The sequence below is a fragment of the Electrona antarctica genome (genome assembly GCF_951216825.1).
Source record: "Electrona antarctica genome assembly, chromosome: 10".
Taxonomy (NCBI): domain Eukaryota; kingdom Metazoa; phylum Chordata; class Actinopteri; order Myctophiformes; family Myctophidae; genus Electrona; species Electrona antarctica.
Window position 1 is genome coordinate 19,776,571 of NC_136791.1, and position 20,119 is coordinate 19,796,689.

Below are 20,119 nucleotides of genomic sequence, written 5' to 3' on the forward strand. Positions count from 1 at the left end.
AACACAATGCAGAGCCGACAGCAGCGACATCCTGATCCATAACGTACACTGTATCGTATTAGATAACCCCTCTAATGCACTGGTTCCCAACCTTTTTCATGTCAAGGACCCCCAAATTGACCCTAATTATAGCCCACGGACCCCCATTTGAAGAGATATGCCAGGGACCCCCAAAAGAGAAGATTTTTACGGCTCTGGCAGAGATTCTGAACCCGTTTAATTTCAAGGACCCCCAGTTTGACCTGCATTAGGCATTTCTATCGCTATAGGAGCCCCAATTTATATTGTAAAATCAATGTTAATTTAACTCTGAGCGTGTACAAATGGAACCAAATGGACCCGTTAGTGTCCATTTGGTTCCATTTGTACACTCTCAGAGTTACAGACCCATAAGGGTCCATTTGGTTCCAAACTATCATTTAGCTGGGTACCCCCTGGAACTCACTCAAGGACCCCTGGGGGTCCCCGGACCCCACTTTGGGAAACACTGCTCTAATGCACCGCCTCGGGAGGCGAGGGATCACATACTGACTATGGGCTCTGGTGGAAGAGAGGACGCACCTGACAGACCTTTATCAGATCCCACCTTCTCGTCCTTTTCTCTGGGTTTGGGGGGCTCGTGGTGGTCGGATACTGATGGAGCGCGGTGCCTGAGAGAGAGGGAGATAAGGACAGGAGGGGGAGTGGAGGAATGGGTAAAGGCGCTTTCCCCGCTGTTGGTACGTAAGCAATGTGTTTTGAGACGAACACACACACACAGGACCCGACTGACCAAGGCTATGAGGCAGGCAGACAGACAGACAAACGTCACAGTCAGTCCACACGTCACTTTGTTTGGTCAGCGGTTTATTGAAGGGCATTCGTACGTGTGATCAAGCACAAACAAAAATGTGCATGTGCGTATACAGTACATGTCGCAGGCGTGCGCGAACAAACGAACGAACAAGCACGCACGCACGCACCAGAAAAAAACCCATGGGAAAACACACGAAAACACACACACACACGAACACACACACACGAACACACACACACGAACACACGAACACACACACACACACACACACACACACACACACACACACACACACACACACACACACACACACACACACACACACACACACACACACACACACACACACACACACACACACACACACACACACAAGTTCAAACCATCTATGCAGTCACCATCTCTTTTTGAGGGGCGCTAGCCCCTCCTATATACAGGTTTAATGTTTGTTTTTAGTTCAATGTTTGTTTTAAAAACGCCATTGTGTTAGGGACAAGATGATCGACGTAAAATTTCCCTTCATTGTCAAACATTAAATGCCATTAACAATAAAGAGAATGTAATGTTTGTTTTGTCACCGTATGTTTTACATCACCATTACATCACATAATCAACACGAGTTAGACTTTAATATATTAGCGCCCCTCACTTCACACGGGTGTGATTTTTTTTTGTAGAATTCTCCATCTTAAATAAGGTTCAAACTAAGTATCACATGTTTACACAGCTGCATCCCTGCAGTCAGGAAAACATCATCCACATCTCTGTTGGAGACTAAATGGGGAGATTTGCTGAATTATATGCAGCTCACCTGAAGCAAGAGAAGTCCAACTGGGAGAGAATTGGATACAGATAGTCCTCCATACCACGCACAATGTCTCTGAAGCCAGTTTCAAGTGTTTCATCTGCCGTGGTTTTCTGAACAAATAGACAACATGTGTTAGTGTTAGTCAGGCTCAGAAAAGTGATTGATTGATTGAAGAATGGGTATAGTTCAAGGAAGACACCGGTGGTCAATGCAAAAACTGGTAAGTTTTACACCATTTTCAATTCATCAAGACATACCAAATACACGGTTGAAAAAAAAAAGGGAAAATGTGTACTATAGAAAAATAGAGGGGTGGGGGCATTTAGCAGACACTCTTTTACAGGGGCCAGTTTCGAATTGCAGCCGCCCATAAGTGCTCTTTGAGAGTGGTTTTGAAGGAGGTTAGGTATTCACATTTCTTAACATTTTGGGATTTAGCAGACACTCCAGAGCGATTTACAGTAAGCGGGAAAAATACAAGGTAATGCATCAAATACATCAAATACTGTAGATCATAAGCAAGCTAAGAACCTAATATCTGTAGATTATCTGTACTGTAAAGCTATGAGCTATACCTTGAGTGCTAAAATGCTAAATTATATAAATTTAGCCCTTGAATACACTTGTAAGGTCGTCGTTCTGTGGCAAGTGATGGAATCTGAAGAGGTGGGTTTTCAGACTATACGGCTGTTGGTAGGGCGTTCCATATTTTAGTGGCATGTGAGACTTTTTTTGTGAGCCGTGTGTGTGCAGAGGATAATAATGCCATCAGAGGCAAAAAAAAGCACCAGAGGTCTCTGGCCAGGACCCACAGTTGGGGGGGTTTGCCGTTCCTCCTGGGAGGCTCCGGGCTCCTCGCCCTCTCCGCCTTGCCACTGGGCATCCTTGAGGTTTCTCGTCGTCTCCAGGCTAAAGGTCGCAGTGCGATCCCGGAGCATCAGCAGAACCCTGGGGCAGACGGAAACCTTGGCCACCCTGGAGCACCTCAGTGAACCTGCGTCGATACAGAGTTCACAAACACAGACATGCATAATGGCAGACGGCATACAGTACAGGGCCTTGTAATTGGTTCCCCTGAGCAGCTAATATAGTGTATACCGTCTCCTCCGGCCTTGTTCTCAGGTCTCTCCATCCGTCTCTTAAGTTGCTCTTTTGTTTTCTCCATCCCTATCTCTTGGGCCGCATTGGAAAGTAGATTTTTGCATGGCGGGCTTGTCCCAAGAAAGGTCATTTTGAGAGCTATTATGCTAATGATCGCTTTTAGGGTAGAATCGGGCTGGTAAAAACGAGTGTTCCCACGTCGGAGCAGTTGCAAAGAGGTCAGAGGGAAAACTGGGGGTTGCCTTGCTATTCTTCACCTCACTTTCTCTCTCCCTGCCTTCATTAAATCTTGAACTTTCCATCTGCCTCATGGATAAATGTTACACAGGAATACAAATGACGATTTGAATACTCAAAACAATGCTGTATCCAGCACTGTATGTCAAATGGCATGTTCGCCTGCAGCTAGGGAAAAAAATAAGCTGTCTATTTTGTTTTACTACCACGATTTTGCAACACATTTCTTCACCCAGTGTCAATTATGTAATGTAATCCTGGGCGCTACACTTCCTCTGCCAACCTGGGAGGGCAGCAGACTGACCTCATACTTCCTTCTATGCATGAGGAGTCCAAGCTGCTTCTTTTCACCTGACGGGGGGAGTTTCCCCGGCCGGATGTAGCACGTGGAAGGAATACGTTATTCTGACCAGTTCCTTTCCCCTCCATCAGGCACCCCGACTGGCCAGGGGGAGGCAGTTTAGAGACCAAGATTACTGCATGTTTTTTGTGAGGGTAACTACCCTAGGGGACACGGAGAGAACATGCAAACTCCACACAGAAAGGCCCTTTTACGCGGAGGAGAGAACACGCCCCCAGCGCCCACAGCGGGAATCGAACTCAGGACCTCCTAGCTGTGAGGCGACAGCACTACCGACTGTGCCACCGTGCCCCTACATTTAAAAAAAAAAAATAAGCCGTTTAGGAATTACCGACGCGGGGGGTTAGGGGTTTTCAGCTTGGTGGCTGGATAACACTGGATAGGGTGCTGACCCCGTAACCACAACATCCCTGGTTTGATTCCGGCTGGAGTCCGTACGGTACAGAACGTTGTGTATCCTTCTCTCTATCTGCCCTCAGATAATTAGTAATACATTATTAATTTAGATCTAAATTGTATTATTAAAAAAGGCGGGAGGGCTGACTATTACATGGAATACTGAAAGTGTAATGATGATGTTTAGGTATTCTAAACATAATCTAGACCTATGTTGCTGCTGTTCCACACATAGAAAAGGCTAGATGGCTCGCCCACGCTGCTGGCCAATGGAGAGCGACGTCACGGCCATCTTGTTCCAGTCCAGCTCGCTCCCTCATAACATTGTGTCTATGAGGCATGTACTTTTTAAATAACCATAACTTTCTCAATTTTCAACAAACGGTTTGGTTTGTTATAAACATCAGCGATGTAAGCATACTTGTATGCTTGTATATGACGTTCATATAAAAAAATAGCATTAAGCAGATAAGCATCCAGAATCATAGCCACGTTATTAAATAAAATGTTGGGACATGTAGAGTTTGCTTTGGAGTTGCCCAAACTGCAAATGCACATTTGAGTGAGGAGTCTGCTATAAACACAACACGAGATATATAGCTAGATAGCTATAAACACAACACGAGATATATACGTGTAGCTAGATAGCTATAAACACAACACAAGATATATAGCTAGATAGCTATGAACACAACATGAGATCACAACACTGGTATCAGTAATTCGGTATCGGTATCGGCTAACACAGAAATTGAGGGAACGGATCGGAAGCAAAAAAATCGTAACATCCCTAGTTTTGAGTTCATTTTACTTCACTTTAGTTACTAGTTCTAGTACTTTGTACATTTAGATAATTGTAATTACAAAACATACACTGATTAATTAAGCGCTTCATTTTGTTTGGCTTAAATGGCACAGATGGACCCATAGAGGTACGATTACATGTGTACATTTTTAGAGTCACACACACACACACACACACACACACACACACACACACACACACACACACACACACACACACACACACACACACACACACACACACACACACACACACACACACACACACACACACACACACACACACAACCGTCTTGACAAATGTGATGAGGTCAGCATATTTGGGCAAGCGGCTATGGTCGTTTTTAGCCCAAGGAGTGTTTTTTTTTGCAAAAATAGTGCTGGAAATGGATTCACAGGGTTTCTTTGACTATGCATGCACCTCCTGGTACCACAGCACCTCAAAGGCCCTTAAAACCAGGCTCCAGACTTCCCAAAACAAACTGGTCAGGCTCCTACTTGACCTCGCCCCCCGAACCCACCTCACCCCTGCCCACTTCGACAGGCTGGAATGGCTTAGGGTCGACGACAGAGTACAGCATCTTGCAATGGGTCTGGTCCACAAGATTCGATACACCACCAAGATACCCATGTACCTGTCTAGATACTTCCTTAATGTTAACGAAGTCCACACCCACAACACCAGAGGGAGTGCAACGAACCATGTACAACCCAGATTCGGCACAAACAAGGGACTAAATTATTTTCGCTCCTATGCCACCAAAATGTGGAACGCCCTACCAACAGTCATTAAGACATGCGAATCCCTTGACTCCTTCAAAACCGCTCTCAAAGGGCACCTACGGACGGCTGCAATTCGAAACTGGCCACTGTAAAAACGGAATCCCTCAAACACGGACGCAAGGACAACACAAGAGACGGTCGCGGCCACACAGCCAACTCAAGGTATGGCCACTGAGCCGACTTGGGGACCCAACGCAAGGACAACACAAGAGACGGTCACGGCCACACAGCCAACTCAAGGTACGGCCACGGAGCCGACTTGGGGACCCAACGCAGCTCCTCCAAGGAAAACAAACAAATGAACGGAGCTGAACGTGAATCCCCCCCACCGCCCACCCCTTTTTTCCCTCACTGTATATGTTTCTTTTCCCTTTTTACCTCCTTTATGATGAATTCCTGTTCTGTCCTTTGTCTATATAGAAGTGTCTATTTGTACGTCTCTAAATGTTTTTGATGATTTGAACATTGTGGACCCTATTGGAAACAAGTGTAATGCTTAATTGGGTCGTCCACTCACAGCCACTCACAGCCTTTGTATTGAGTTTGTGCTTGAAATGTACTGTAATTCTGCAAACTGTTAATACATTTTTCAATCAATCAATCAATCAAAAACCCCCTAGTTTAACATGTCACATGCTACTTAAAGCATGATGAAATGTTGATGTTTTTGCCTTATACAGGATGTTAATGGTATGGTCACATATTATGCTAATAACTCAAATTGCTCAACGTGCAACTTTTAGCAACCAAGCTTAATCTCATCTTCTAAGCCTATACTGTAGATGACATTTGAACCATAAAACTTTATACTAACCAACATTTCTGGGTCTAACATGGGACTTATGGGGGCTTCCAGTAGACTTTAAAACAGAAAATTATAACAGAAAATCTGACATTTGCAAGATTTTACTCAGAAATCTCTGAGATTAATGTCGCAATTCTGTGAGTTTTTGAAGTTAGAAATATCCTACATTTTACTCCGAAATTTCCGAGTTTAATGTCAGAAAATTGCCCCACCATCACCGGCGTTCTTTTTTTTTCTCACCGAGTTGGCAATAATACGCCGTCATACATTCCTGAAACCATATTCATTCATGTTTATGGAAGATGCTTCTACACATGTATTTCATTGCTAGTTTTACCTAAAATCTACAAGCTCACAAAACGTCGCAGCTCGACGTGTTGTGAGATTGTAGGTATAGGCTATTCTCGGTGGGCGACCTGCTTCACAGAAGACAACATGCATGGGCTTCCATGGAATGCGAATGACCGAAATCAGTCGTGGGCGACTGAGAACTTTAATGCACTATGTACGATTAGTGAACATGAAAAAAACAAGGCTCACTTGTAGCTTGCACAGGCCTCCCTTTAGGAGCGTCGGTCGACTTGGACTTTTCATAGAAGGCTCCGTAAAGCTCCGACCTGAAACACACACAACAAACACACACACACACACACAGAGAGATTTCACACATTTATAGAAGGTCTATTCACATGATATATTCTTAAAGATGGAGTGCCGTGATTTTTTTCCACCCTAAAACATGATCATCAGGTCTTATTGTTATATAAGGAGGTATAATCTTTTCAAAAAAGTGTACAGTATTTGTTAAAATTTTGTTTTTATGTGGGCACGCACACCAGTTCATTAAGTATGCCTGGTTTGTGTGGTGGGTGGTGGTGGGTGGTGATCCACCTGAACTGAAGCCACACCCACAGCTGTAGTTGTATGATAAAGGGGGAGAGGTTAGGGGAAGGGCTGATAGTGGTGTCACTATATTACTGTTTATTTCATTGGCCCGTTTGACTGTCAAGGGTTCAGCCTCCAGGAAGAAACCCTAAATACACCATTGTGCCCTTTTTGAAACTATCTCCTCACCACTCGTCCTACACACTTCCACTTGGTTTGAGCATAGATATATAAATAATAGAGACGGCACCGGAATTCCCCTCCCATCCACTTGCATTGCATTGCGTCTCTATTATTTATATATCTATGCTCAAACCGAGTGGAAGTGTGTAGGGCGAGTGGTGAGGAGCTAGTTTAAAAAATGGCCTTGTACATAAAAACAACTCCAGGGTGTCTAATGAAGTACTGTCACCTCATAGACACATGAAAAACTGGAAAAATACAAAAATTGTGGCACTAATTTTTTAGTGCCACAATTGCCACAATTGATGATTGATGGCCTGACATGGATGGGGACTTTAAACACCAGCACTGATTATGCACATTGACCAATATTATTCTAATTATTATTAGTTGACTAGGGTTCATTCCATACACTCTGATCTTGCATCATGTAAGCCGCTCTGAATAGGAGTGTCTGGCTGTCTGCTAAATTGCTAAATGCTTACATTGTAAATTGTGTAAAGATGATTTCCTTCTGTATTCCATCCATAACAACCGATTACTTATAACAGTAAAGTCTACTACACCATACATAGGCAGGTTAACATCACAATACCGAGTATTGATTTCAGCTGTTGCAATTCCAAACGTGCAAACATGACCCGCGTCTAGTCTATGTTAGTAGCTTAAGGACTAGTATAAAAATATTATTGTATTTTTTATGTCCAATGTATTTGTATTTAAGTCCATAAAGTTAATATACATATAACTAAATGCATTTGAAATGAAATACAAATTATACTTTTGAGGATTCCAATGAAAACATAAAAAAAAAAATGAAAATTTCAGGATTTCAATTCATCTGCTATCTTGGCCACGACCTATATGCAATGTGGCCCCTCTGGAGTGCATGTGGAAATGTAGTGGCTCTCACCATGGTCAAAGTTGCCCACCAGCTGGCCTGTACTACTACACACATTACCCCTCTAGTGGCCTGTCTGCCTCACTGCAGGCCATTCTGCTCCAGATAATGTCTGCGACCTAAACCTAAAGTGACATGTGACCTGCGGTCATGCACTCATACACAGTGAGAGGGTGGAAGGAGGCAGATGGGGCCACACATCAAAGAGAGAGAGAGCGAGAGAGAAGAGTGAGAGCCAACAGTAAGAAAGCAAGGTTACTGAAGTTTGTCATTTTGTATTTTTTTTATTACATAGTGGCTGTATAAAAAAATACAGCCGCTCTACAAGCTCACAAGTCGTGCTGTGTTACGCTGTGAGCATGTAGATCAATCATAACAGACTAAAAACTAACTTGTAAACGCAACACAGTTTCAGTTAGTTATAGTCTTTTGTCATGACAGTTGACTATAATGTTTTGTCAATTCTACTTTTAGTCGACTAAATATCATAAGATTTTAGTCGAGTAAATCTACAGTTGATTTAGTCTACTAAAATGTATTTTGGTGGGCCTCGATGCCGTCGTAATTATGATTTTACACTTGCTTAAAATAGCCGATCTACAAGCTCGGATATTTTAGATCGGATATTTTCAGCATGCAATCAAGTGTAAAATGACTTGTGTCTTTTACTTATAGTGGATCTCTTGTCCACTAGTTCCCTTCCTAACATTTTAGTCTAGTTTTTATTTGTTGACAAAATTGTCAATACATTTAGTCTTAGTTTTAGACATCATAGCTTAGTTTTCATTTAGTTTCAGTCAGTGAAAAAAAAGGTACACAAAGGTCTACATTTTTGGCATAGTATTAGTGGATGAAATCAACACTGGACTGTACCCATCCTCGGTGTGCTGAAGGAGCAGAATCCGCAGGTTGGATGGCAGCTCTCCAAGGATGCTCAGGTGGTTGGGATTAATAGTGATATGGCCATAAGCCTGCACAACAGAAAGTCAATACGGAATATGAAGGATATGCCTGTGAGTGTGTAAGCAAATGTTATTGCAAGCAAGTTAAGTTAATCTTGGTCTATGTAGTTCTGTATAGAGTGAAAAGGGGAGAAAAACGGATGAATAAATCGTTAAGGCTGTGACCTTGCAGGCTTCAAACAGAAGCCTGGGTAACAATATAAATATTATATCACGCTGATGAAGGTCAGACACGGGGAAGGTCTGATTTCCGAATCCGTGTGAACAAGAAGTCTGTCCACAATTTTACAAACCTCTTTAGATCTATGATAAAGAAAGGATTCTTTGCATTTCAAGAACAACATCATTGATTTAATAATGATATGTTAATTATTATTATTTTTAACCATTCAGAGACACACTTAAAATGGAGTATCACCTTGTCTTGAACCAAGACTCTAAAAGTCATTTTCTATTATAGCAGGAAAGAAAAGAAAAGGGCACGTTTGGCCTTTTGACACCAGAATCTACTTACTGCACTAATGACACTCAACAAACAAAAGACCACAAAGGGACCAATTCCAGAGGTTACTTTCTAGTGAACTTGGAACAGCCAGTAGCTATAAATCATGTGCAGAGAGCGGTGGTGGTGGTGTGCGTGCGTGCGTGTGTGTGCGCGTGCGTGCGTGCACGTGCGTGCGTGCATGTGTGTGTGTGTGTGTGCGCACCTTGGTCAGGCTGAGGGCCTCCTCCACTCCCTCCCGCATGGGGTGCGTGTGTGTGTGTGTGTGTGTGTGTATGTGTGTGCATGCGTGTGTGCGTGCACCTTGCTCAGGCTGCTCAGGGCCTCCTCCACTCCCTCCAGCATGTTGCTGCAGGGACTCTCCTCCTCCTCCTGACAGCGCCTCCTCCTGCGCAGGCTGATCAGAGCAGAGAGCCGGGAGGCGCCGGTGTCCGCGCTGCAGGCACCGCTCAGGACCTCGGCTGCCACCGCGGCACTGCGGCAGCTCTGGAGGTTAACGGGGGAGACCAGAGAGAGAGAGAGGATGAATGGAGGACATTCTTTTTAGGGGGGGGGGGCAGTTTTCATGTCAGGGGAATTAGGTGATGATATCTCAAAAGAATATTATTATGACGTGAGCCAGGGCGGCTGGCAATTTGCAGATGTACGAGAGGGAGTGGTGGGCGTGCACACAGCGCGCACACACGCATATGCACGCACGCTCTGCGTGACTGCAATATAAACCACAGCAGAAGGAAGAAAGAGTTTGTAATCTGTAAAGCTAAAATATTTATCCCTGCTATTGCACATTATCAATATAAGCTATTCCTCACTCATGTAATGACCTAATTTCCCCATCAGGAATAAAGCGTATAGCTATATTACGTCATCTTTAACCCATTTAGACCTGAGGACGATTCTATAATGCCTTCTAAATCAAGACAGTTTTCTGAAAAACCCTATGTTTCTATGTCAGTGGTGCTCAACCTATTTCATGTCAAGGACCCCCAGAATTATCTGTATTTTGCCAAGGACCCCCATCTGAAAATATGTTGTTCCAGGGACCCCCCAGAAGCAAAGATTTGAGTTAAAAACGTTCTGAAAGAATATAATATTCAACATTTGCACCACATTTTCAAGATTTTCTCAAAAATAGCAGACCTACAAGCTCGTAGCGCGGCACTCGGTGCCGCGCTATGAGCTTGTAGATCTGCTATTTTTCAATAGCTAAAGTATAACAATGCTTAAAACACCAAAAGGGGGTTTCCGCCCCAAAATGGGTTTTAAACAGAAACGGGCAGAGACGATTCCAGACTCGGGGGACTAGTCGTACCTGCAGCAGGGCCAGGTATTGGCCGGCCACCACAGGGCTAAGCTGGCCATGACACTCCAGCATGTCTTGGGAAGCATCAGCCAGGGTGGACAGCGAGGGCAGCTTATGCTGGAGACACAGATTGACGGCCTGGGCCAGCGTCTCACTGGCTTGGGCCAACAACTGCTGGGCTTCGTATCGGCGCCTCCTCTGTGCAATAAAAGGGAAATTTAAACACACGCACGCACGCACGCACGCACGCACGCACGCACGCACGCACGCACGCACGCACGCACGCACGCACGCACGCACGCACACACACACACAGTATCATTAACAGTTGAAGGGCCCCAGACGGAGGTCTCCGTCCTATTAATTAATTACGTGCGATGTCCTAAACGGAGATTGATTAATAGAGATTATTGATATCAAAACCGATCGAATCACAGGCTGATTATGTGTTAGACGGCCCACCTCGGTCCCGTCGCTAGTCACGTTAGAATTAAATCATACCTCCCGTTGTTGCCGATCGCCTCGAGAGTGTTTTGGCTACATCAAGCTACTTCAGCCACATCCGGGATAACATCCGGTCCGTCGCTAAATGTGCTCCGCTGCTATAAATCGCTGGCCGCTCTGATTTAATGGATTAAATAACCCCGGGCCCTCAAGGTGTTAACTGTGTGTGCCATATATGAGACCTATACCAGCACTTCAAGGGTGACCCTTTGTGGCGGGAGATACAGTATGAATAGAAGTGAGCCTCTTTATGAAGACATTTATTAGGCCTCAGTCAGGAGGGATAAGCCCCAGTCAGTTTATATTTATATGGTACCTGCAGCTCTGCGTCCTTGTCCTCTGCGCTGCTCGACTCCGTGCCTTTCTGTCTGCCTGCGTCCTCTCTCTCCGAGGGAGCGGCTTTAGCCTCGGACCAGGCTTTCTCCTGCAAAAATGTTCAGGTCCAACATCACAGAATAATGATTGTGTTATTTCATACCTGGCTGTGTCTGTCCCAGAGTGTTATGTTGTGTTGTTTCATACCTGGCTGTGTCTGTCCCAGAGTGTTATGTTGTTTCATACCTGGGTCTGTCCCATAGTGTTATGTTGTGTTGTTTCATACCTGGCTGTGTCTGTCCCAGAGTGTTATTTCATACCTGGCTGTGTCTGTCCCATAGTGTTATGTTGTGTTGTTTCATACCTGGCTGTGTCTGTCCCATAGTGTTATGTTGTGTTGTTTCATACCTGGCTGTGTCTGTCCCAGAGTGCAGAGGGGAGGATGGGGTCCTTCAGGGCAGCCTGCAGCCTCTGGCACTTCCCCTTCAGGGCCAGGCAACGCGATCTGGTCTCCACACTGTCCGGGGATGGAAAGCAAGTCGCAGCCAGCTGGCCCATGGTCACCTGCCCCAAAGTCTTGCCTACACACGCCCATTCCTGGACAAGGACACGTGGGTTAAATCAGGATAATGGATTGAAAACTACAGAGATATCCTACATGTGCCACTGTTTGAGAAACAGACTAGGTTTTCTTTCGAAGGGAAAGCTGCAGCATTCCACATGCAAGCAAGCATGTGGACACACCAATATTGGAAAAAGCTAAACTATAAACATCTCCGAATTCAAAGGAACACAGATTGATGTTAAGCTCTTGACTAGTAAAGATAATCTTATTTCAGAATCAGAAGCAAGTTCCCCCTAATGTCAAAACAACATCAACAGATTATATCGTATTGTATAAGTAGCTGCATTATTAAAGACCTGTAGAGATACAGAAACATGGAATGAGTACTCCAATTTAGTTGCCCTCCCATCTGCACATTGCAAATGCACCACTGTGAGACCACTGTGACTGTGAGAGGGATATCTCAGTTAGGGTCACAGATGAAGTTATAATCTGGAATATATATATATATGTGTATTTTGTATATTTGAATGCATACAACATTATTTTGACTAATCTGAATGGTAGAGCATGTTAACACTTTGATTGCTACAAGATCTCAACAGGCCTATTTGGATGTTGCTACCGTTTAACATTGCACAAAGGCCTTGTTCGGGGGCCCACAGCAAAATGTTCTCTTATAGCGAGAATCACACGCATACATCAAAAGAAAGCTGAACTTGTCCACTTCAATTTAAAAAATACATTTTGATTTTACCATGTTCCATTCTGGAGATATTGACCTTTTTGCAACACCTGCATTTGCCTGGAAGTGGTTATCTTGAACAGCGAGCAGAGTTATGGATGGTTTAAAGTCAGAGACATTGACAGGCAGATATAAAATTGAACCCAATAAATATCCTATACATCCTATACACCGAATGAAAGCCCTGAATGTGTACTTTTACGAGGAAAAGAGTAAACATTGATCCCATGTACAGTTACACAGTAATTGGTTATTGAATGCAGCTTGTGCCCACCAGATAACTTCAGAGAAGACATGGACGTGAACTCCTCAATATTCACAAAATAAGGCCTATAGCGACATATAAATACTATATACCGTATGAAACAGAAGACTCTCTGCTTTCATAAGAAAAAAACTTCTACTGTAGTAATAATAAAAATCACACCCATGTGAAGTGAGTGGTGCAACTCTGTCCCATATTCTGTTCTCTGCTTATTCAATACAGCTCGCTATATACGGACTGAGGCAGAAAGTCATGTAAACCTTTTATTTACAGTTTGGTCTGTAAACTTCTACTGTAATAATAAAAATCACACCCCTGTGAAGTGAGCGGTGCAACTGTTCTCTACAGTTGCGCGGTGCAACTGTAGAGAACAGTTGCACCGCTCACTTCGTTTTTTTCCGAGAGACAGAGCCCCCATCTCGCAAGGCCCTCCTCCTGCAGGAGAAACAGGAGGGGAGGGGGGAATCGAGTAGTATAGTGTTGTGTGAAATTTGATTCTTTTCACACACCGACTGGATCATTCCATGGGCGCGTCCACTGGCTTAGTGGCTTCTACACGTTAAGCGGCCCGCCCTCCTGTTTTCAGGAGGGGAGGGGTTTTTTGTTTTTTTGTTTTTTTTTCTGATCACGTGAGCGGGACTAAGCCGCAATGATAGGGGGATGGTTCTTCATTGTCCGGGTGGGTAAAAAGATGAATGAAAGTATGCTATAAAAAAGTGATTGAAACGTATTGATACGTGATTCGCACCCGACGTTTGATTAATTGATAACGTATTGATACGCGATTCGCGTCGGCTGTGTTAATACAATATAATTAGCACATCTGCAGGTGCTCTCACTACTCTTCCATTGAGAAATGGTGTCCGATATATGACACCCAGCAACGCTTTTTCTGCCCGAACCCTACCCTACCTGACCCGGCTCAACATTTTCGGGCCGGGCCCAAAGAATATGCTAATTAGTCGGGCCGGGCCGAGTCTCGGGCTCTGTGATTTTCCGTGATTTCTTTTATTATTATAAAAATAACAATTATTTTGTTTGTGTAATGTTGTGTATTTATTTATTATGAAGAGGGTTGCGCTGCTGAATCTTGGCAATTCATTTTTACTATGTGAGGAGTGAAGCGCACTTTGCCACTTTGCCATGCAGTTTGTGTGAGAGAGAGAGTGCCTGCACTTGCACAGACAGACAGGCGTGCGCGCGCTGCCTGCCGATGGCCTGGGGCCCTGGGCTGACAGGCTGAATTATACTTAATTGCAGGCTGGTGTTGCGCAACGAATAGCCATTCAATCTACAAGCCCTCTGAAGTCTACAATGCATCACAATCCAACACCTTTAGTACATGGAGATCGGTTCCTAACAGGGCCATAAATCAGTTGGCAGGGTATGCGATGGCCGTGGGCGTGTCAGCCTATAGGTTAACAACAGGTCAGTCTAAAAAACAAAAGAAAGTTAAGAAGTACGATAAAGAAGATGGATGTGATCAAAAAGAAAATCGAAACAGTTGAATACAGTGTGATTGGAAAACCTTCAAATTGGTCTTGGACGCAGAAGGTAACCCGCAGAGTACTGTATGTACAGTGTGCTAAATGCAAGGCAGTACTATCATATGATAGCAAGAGGACCGGGACATCGACATTGGGTCGTCATGTTGACAAAGTTTTCCCAGGGGCACCAGCGCCAGGGGCCTCGCAGCAGTCATCATTGCAGTCATTTGTCGTTAAGAGTGCTGCAGTTGCAGTCCCTCTGCGAGTCAAGCAGCCAGCAGGCAGTGACAAAAGAAATGTGTTACATTCTGCGCAAAGGACATCAGGCCGTTTTTGATTGTGGAAGGGGAAGGCTTTGTCGAATTGGCCAAAGAGCTCATCAACGTCGGGGCTACCCACGGAAAAGTGCCTGCAAGCTCCGTTATCCCCTGCCCCAACACCATTCAAAAGCACTGAAAGGCCATGGCTGAGGAGAAAAGGGGGGCCTTAATAGCACAATTAAAGAACCACCTAAAAAAAGGAGGCACGGTGGGAATGACAACAGACATGTGGACTGATGATTTCAGAAAACTACACTACATGGCCATTACATGCCATTATGTTGCCGGGAGATTTTAGTTTAGTCGGGAAGAATCTGGCCACAATGATGTTTCCACTGGAGGACAAGAAAACAGGGGAAAACATCAGGAGAGAGATCGTTAAGATCCTGGTGACGAGATTTGCTATCGCTGTCCAAGATCGTTTGGGTCACTGACCAGGGCTCGAACATTGTCAAGGCCCTAGAGCCCTACGTCAGACTTGACTGCCAGGATCATGTTCTGAATACAGTATCAGACATGGGCTGGACGTTGATGACGCACTGAAACAGCATGCCTCCGACATAGCGGAAAAAATAACCGCAGCGAAAGCCTTTGTGAGGCAAGCTTTGTTTACCCCTGGCCTACACAACACATAACACTTTGCTGAATATGATGATGATACTATAATTAGGCTATTATACTTTTCGTCATGTCGATTATAATTATGTGTAACCTATACATTTATAAAAGCATACTGTATATAGTTTGCGTAATGTCCAATTGTCCATGCTCTGGTTTTAATACTTATTATTTTATTATTAATTAATAGATATGCCAAGCAGTCGGGGTTGCAAGCATCGCTTTCCAAGACCCTGCTGCAGATGGTGGACACGAGGTTCAGTTCTGTATACTGTATATGTCACTGCGTTCTATCCAGGAGAGTTGCACGAGAAGATGGAGGCTCGTGGAGAGGCTGAGAGAGTGGATAAGGTTGCCCCCGACATGCTGGCCTTTCTTTTGGACTTCCTCGAGCCCTTTCGGGACGCACAGCGCAAGCTGGAGGGGGACAAATATACCCCACTCTTCAGCTCGTCTGTCTGTGGTCAACAAAGCTGAAGGCTCATTGTCGGCCAAACCCAGTCGACACGGCACAGCAGGCTTTTGTGCCTGCTTTTCCAGTGGATGGACAGGAAAATAAAACTGCATGTTCTCCACAAGGCTGCAACCTTTCTGTGGCCCAACTACAACCAGCTGCGCATGCTGGACAGGAATGAAAGGGACAATGTGCATGAGTTTGTGAAGTTGCGTTTGGCAGGTTTGCCAGCAGCAGCGGTGGTTGTTGAGGGGGAGGAGGAGGAGGGGGATGCCGCGGGCATTGCGAGTGGTGATGATGACACAGCCGGCTTCTTCTTCTCCGGTCCTCACTATGTAGCAAGTACACACACATACACACACACGCAAAAATCAATCCCGGTTAAAATTTCCAGTCAACCGTCTTAACCTGTTCTATGGAGTCGGGGTCAGGTGTGGACCGGGTAAAGTCCTCCAGTGCCATCTCGACAGAGGACTTCCGTTTCCGCGCCAGGGCGTGGCTGGTCTGCTCGGCACACAGCAGCTCCAGCATGGCGAGGCACAGCTCTACCAGAGACAGACGCAGACGCTGCAGCTTCCGCCTGGCAGCCAGCGTGAGACCAGGACTCTGGCACACAAACAGAAAACAGTGTAAGGAGCCTGGCAGCCAGCGTGAGACCAGGACTCTGGCACACAAACAGAAAACAGTGTAAGGAGCCTGGCAGCCAGCGTGAGACCAGGACTCTGGCACACAAACAGAAAACAGTGTAAGGAGCCTGGCAGCCAGCGTGAGACCAGGACTCTGGCACACAAACAGAAAACAGTGTAAGGAGCCTGGCTGCCAGGGTGAGACCAGGACTCTGGCACACAAACAGAAAACAGTGTAAGGAGCCTGGCTGCCAGGGTGAGACCAGGACTCTGGCACACAAACAGAAAACAGTGTAAGGAGCCTGCTGGCTACCAGGGTGAGACAAGGACTCTAGCACACAAACAGAAAACAGTGTAAGGAGCCTGGCTGCCAGGGTGAGACCAGGACTCTGGCACACAAACAGAAAACAGTGTAAGGAGCCTGGCTGCCAGGGTGAGACCAGGACTCTGGCACACAAACAGAAAACAGTGTAAGGAGCCTGGCTGCCAGGGTGAGACCAGGACTCTGGCACACAAACAGAAAACAGTGTAAGGAGCCTGGCAGCCAGCGTGAGACCAGGACTCTGGCACACAAACAGAAAACAGTGTAAGGAGCCTGGCAGCCAGCGTGAGACCAGGACTCTGGCACACAAACAGAAAACAGTGTAAGGAGCCTGGCTGCCAGGGTGAGACCAGGACTCTGGCACACAAACAGAAAACAGTGTAAGGAGCCTGGCTGCCAGGGTGAGACCAGGACTCTGGCACACAAACAGAAAACAGTGTAAGGAGCCTGCTGGCTACCAGGGTGAGACAAGGACTCTAGCACACAAACAGAAAACAGTGTAAGGAGCCTGGCTGCCAGGGTGAGACCAGGACTCTGGCACACAAACAGAAAACAGTGTAAGGAGCCTGGCTGCCAGGGTGAGACCAGGACTCTGGCACACAAACAGAAAACAGTGTAAGAGCAATAACATAAAACACATTAAACATGAATACAACATTCAAATCTATCTGTCCCCCTTGAAAATGAGATGCTACATCTCAATGGGCTATCCCTTAAATCAAGCACAGCTCAAGACCTGTCTTCACTCAAGCAAGAGTGAAGAGCGGCACAGAGTGCGTGTGTGTGTGTGTTGACCGCGCTACGAGTTTGTAGATCTATTTAAAAAAAAAAAAAAATCAAAAAGTTTTGAAAAAGTGGCGCAAATCTTTGAATATAATTATATTCTTGCAGAGCAAACATTTTTAACTCAAATCTTTGCTTCTGGGGGGTCCCCTGAAACAATATATTTTCAGATGGTTGAGCACCACTGATCCAAAACATGGATTTAGAAGACATTTTTTTAGAATCTAGTCTCAAGTCTAAATGGGTTAAACCCTATACTCTATGCTTGTTCTGCTCCGTTTGGCCTCCCTACATCAAATCTTGTCGCCAAAAACAGACCAATTACAACAAGCTCACATTGTATCGTGTTGCAAATTGCAATGCGTTGTGAGCTTTGCACTTTTCTTATTGCCTTGTCTTATGAAGCACATTGTAACTATAAAAATCGAGTCAATCAATACATGGTGCATCCTTACGGAAAGATGCATCCTACACTCTGAGTTACTAAAAAGATAAATTAACACTGAGGTTTTGATTGTGCGCAACAAGATTCCACCTGGATTCACAGCTGGTAGTTTTTCAATCAACTGTTAATTGCTCATGATTAGATTACTGTTACAATCCAAAATGGGCACTAGCACCAGGCGATTTCAGTTCTTGGATCTGCTGTGTAACTTGGTCAATGAGGAAGGAGAATCTGATTATCTCACCCATCTGTTGCTGGCAAGCTAATGCTTCATGGACATTATTAAACCATGGCTTCATTCACGCCTGGGGCTAGCCAAAATATACATGCATGGCGCACACACACACGCACATACTTATGCACACACACACACACACACACACACACACACACACACACACACACACACACACACACACACACACACACACACACACACACACACACACACACACACACACACACACACACACACACACACACACACACACACACACACACACACACACACACACACACACACACACACACACACACACACACACACACACACACACACACACACACACACACACACACTTTTTGTGTCAAAGTGTGCCTGCCTCCCAACTGTTCTCCAAGGGGCTGCCTCGTAGCGCCCACTGCTCCTGATACTACAGTACAGTGACAAATAACACAAAAGAGTGCAGACCAAATTACTATTACTATTATGGCTCAGGGACACGCACTGTAGACTAGGCGAACCAAGTGGAGACCTGATTCCCAGATGGCCTCTCTACCCACTCAGAAATGGCTGCTCATTTATTGACATGTTCTGGCATGTCCTCCAGAAGAAAGAAAACATACTTTAAATTCAACGTAAGTACCGGTATTCAATAATAGTTGCAATTGAGGGGCTGAGGCATACCGTAAGTTCAAGGCTGTCATTTCTGACAGGCAGCTAGCTAGTATATACATGGTCTTTCTTTTTTTTCCACATACAAATCTCCTTTCCCTTTAAATAGGATCACAACATGTTGCCATCTGCATGCCCTTTAAGAAGCAAATGTGATTTCCTCTCTAATGAAAATTAGAGTGTATGAGGAATGGAATGGTTGCTGTTGATTTCCCCACTTTTAACCTATTCTGGGCGGGAAGCCCTTTGGGGTTTTAAGCATTATGTTATACTTTAGCTATTGAAAAATAGCAGATCTACAAGCTCATAGTGTGAAAAATCGTGAAAATGTGGCACAAATATTTGAATATATATTCTTTCAGAGTGAGCGTTTTTAAAAATCTTTGCTTCTGGGGGGGGGGGGGGGGGGTCACTGGAACAACATATTTTCAGATGGGGGTCGGCGGCCAATTACATATTTGTGGGGGTTCTTGACATGAAAATGTTTGAGTACCACTGACATAGAAACATAGGGTTTTCAGAAAACTGTCAGGATTTAGAAGGCATTTGTAGAATCGTTCTCAGGTCTAAATGGGTTAACACATGCTTTTTTTGTCGCTCTTTTTGGAACCGGTAATTGTCGATCAACAACTATAGAAAATGTCACTGGAGCAGTGCATATCGGTTGAAATGACAGAATGGGTATAAAATTGGCCTTTTTTGTGAGCTACCAGAGAGCCCTTGAGCTGTCCATGTTCAATATGTGTATGGATATTTCTGTCCCTTCTCATGCATGCAGCATAACATTCATATTTGTGCAGATAAGAATAATTATTATGAAAGCACATGGATATTAAAATGACATATCCACATGAACAGCACGCACACACACACACATGCACAGTTCTGAATGGGAAGTATACAGTAAGTGGGCCTAGGTAGAGTGTGTGTGTATCCCACAAAAATAAG

At 44.8% G+C, this 20,119-nt stretch overlaps 1 protein-coding gene across 7 annotated transcripts in view; it reads right to left on the bottom strand.

The window, feature by feature from the left end:
• cfap46 (cilia and flagella associated protein 46) overlaps positions 1–20,119 on the bottom strand; it is a 114,648-nt gene that overhangs the window by 24,031 nt on the left and 70,498 nt on the right. For 4 of the 7 annotated variants that reach the window (XM_079513356.1, XM_079513352.1, XM_079513355.1 and 1 more), the window contains 10 exons: positions 16,509–16,706; positions 12,055–12,243; positions 11,648–11,755; positions 10,837–11,025; positions 9,828–10,010; positions 8,934–9,031; positions 6,632–6,708; positions 2,393–2,598; positions 1,608–1,714; positions 562–650 (listed from right to left, as the gene is read on the bottom strand). In XM_079513356.1, coding sequence (XP_079369482.1) covers positions 562–650; positions 1,608–1,714; positions 2,393–2,598; positions 6,632–6,708; positions 8,934–9,031; positions 9,828–10,010; positions 10,837–11,025; positions 11,648–11,755; positions 12,055–12,243; positions 16,509–16,706 — 1,444 coding nt within the window. Of the gene's footprint in view, positions 1–561; positions 651–1,607; positions 1,715–2,392; positions 2,599–6,631; positions 6,709–8,933; positions 9,032–9,827; positions 10,011–10,836; positions 11,026–11,647; positions 11,756–12,054; positions 12,244–16,508; positions 16,707–20,119 lie in introns of those variants that run through there. The other 3 variants (XM_079513354.1, XM_079513353.1, XR_013791055.1) reach the window with 3 other exon arrangements.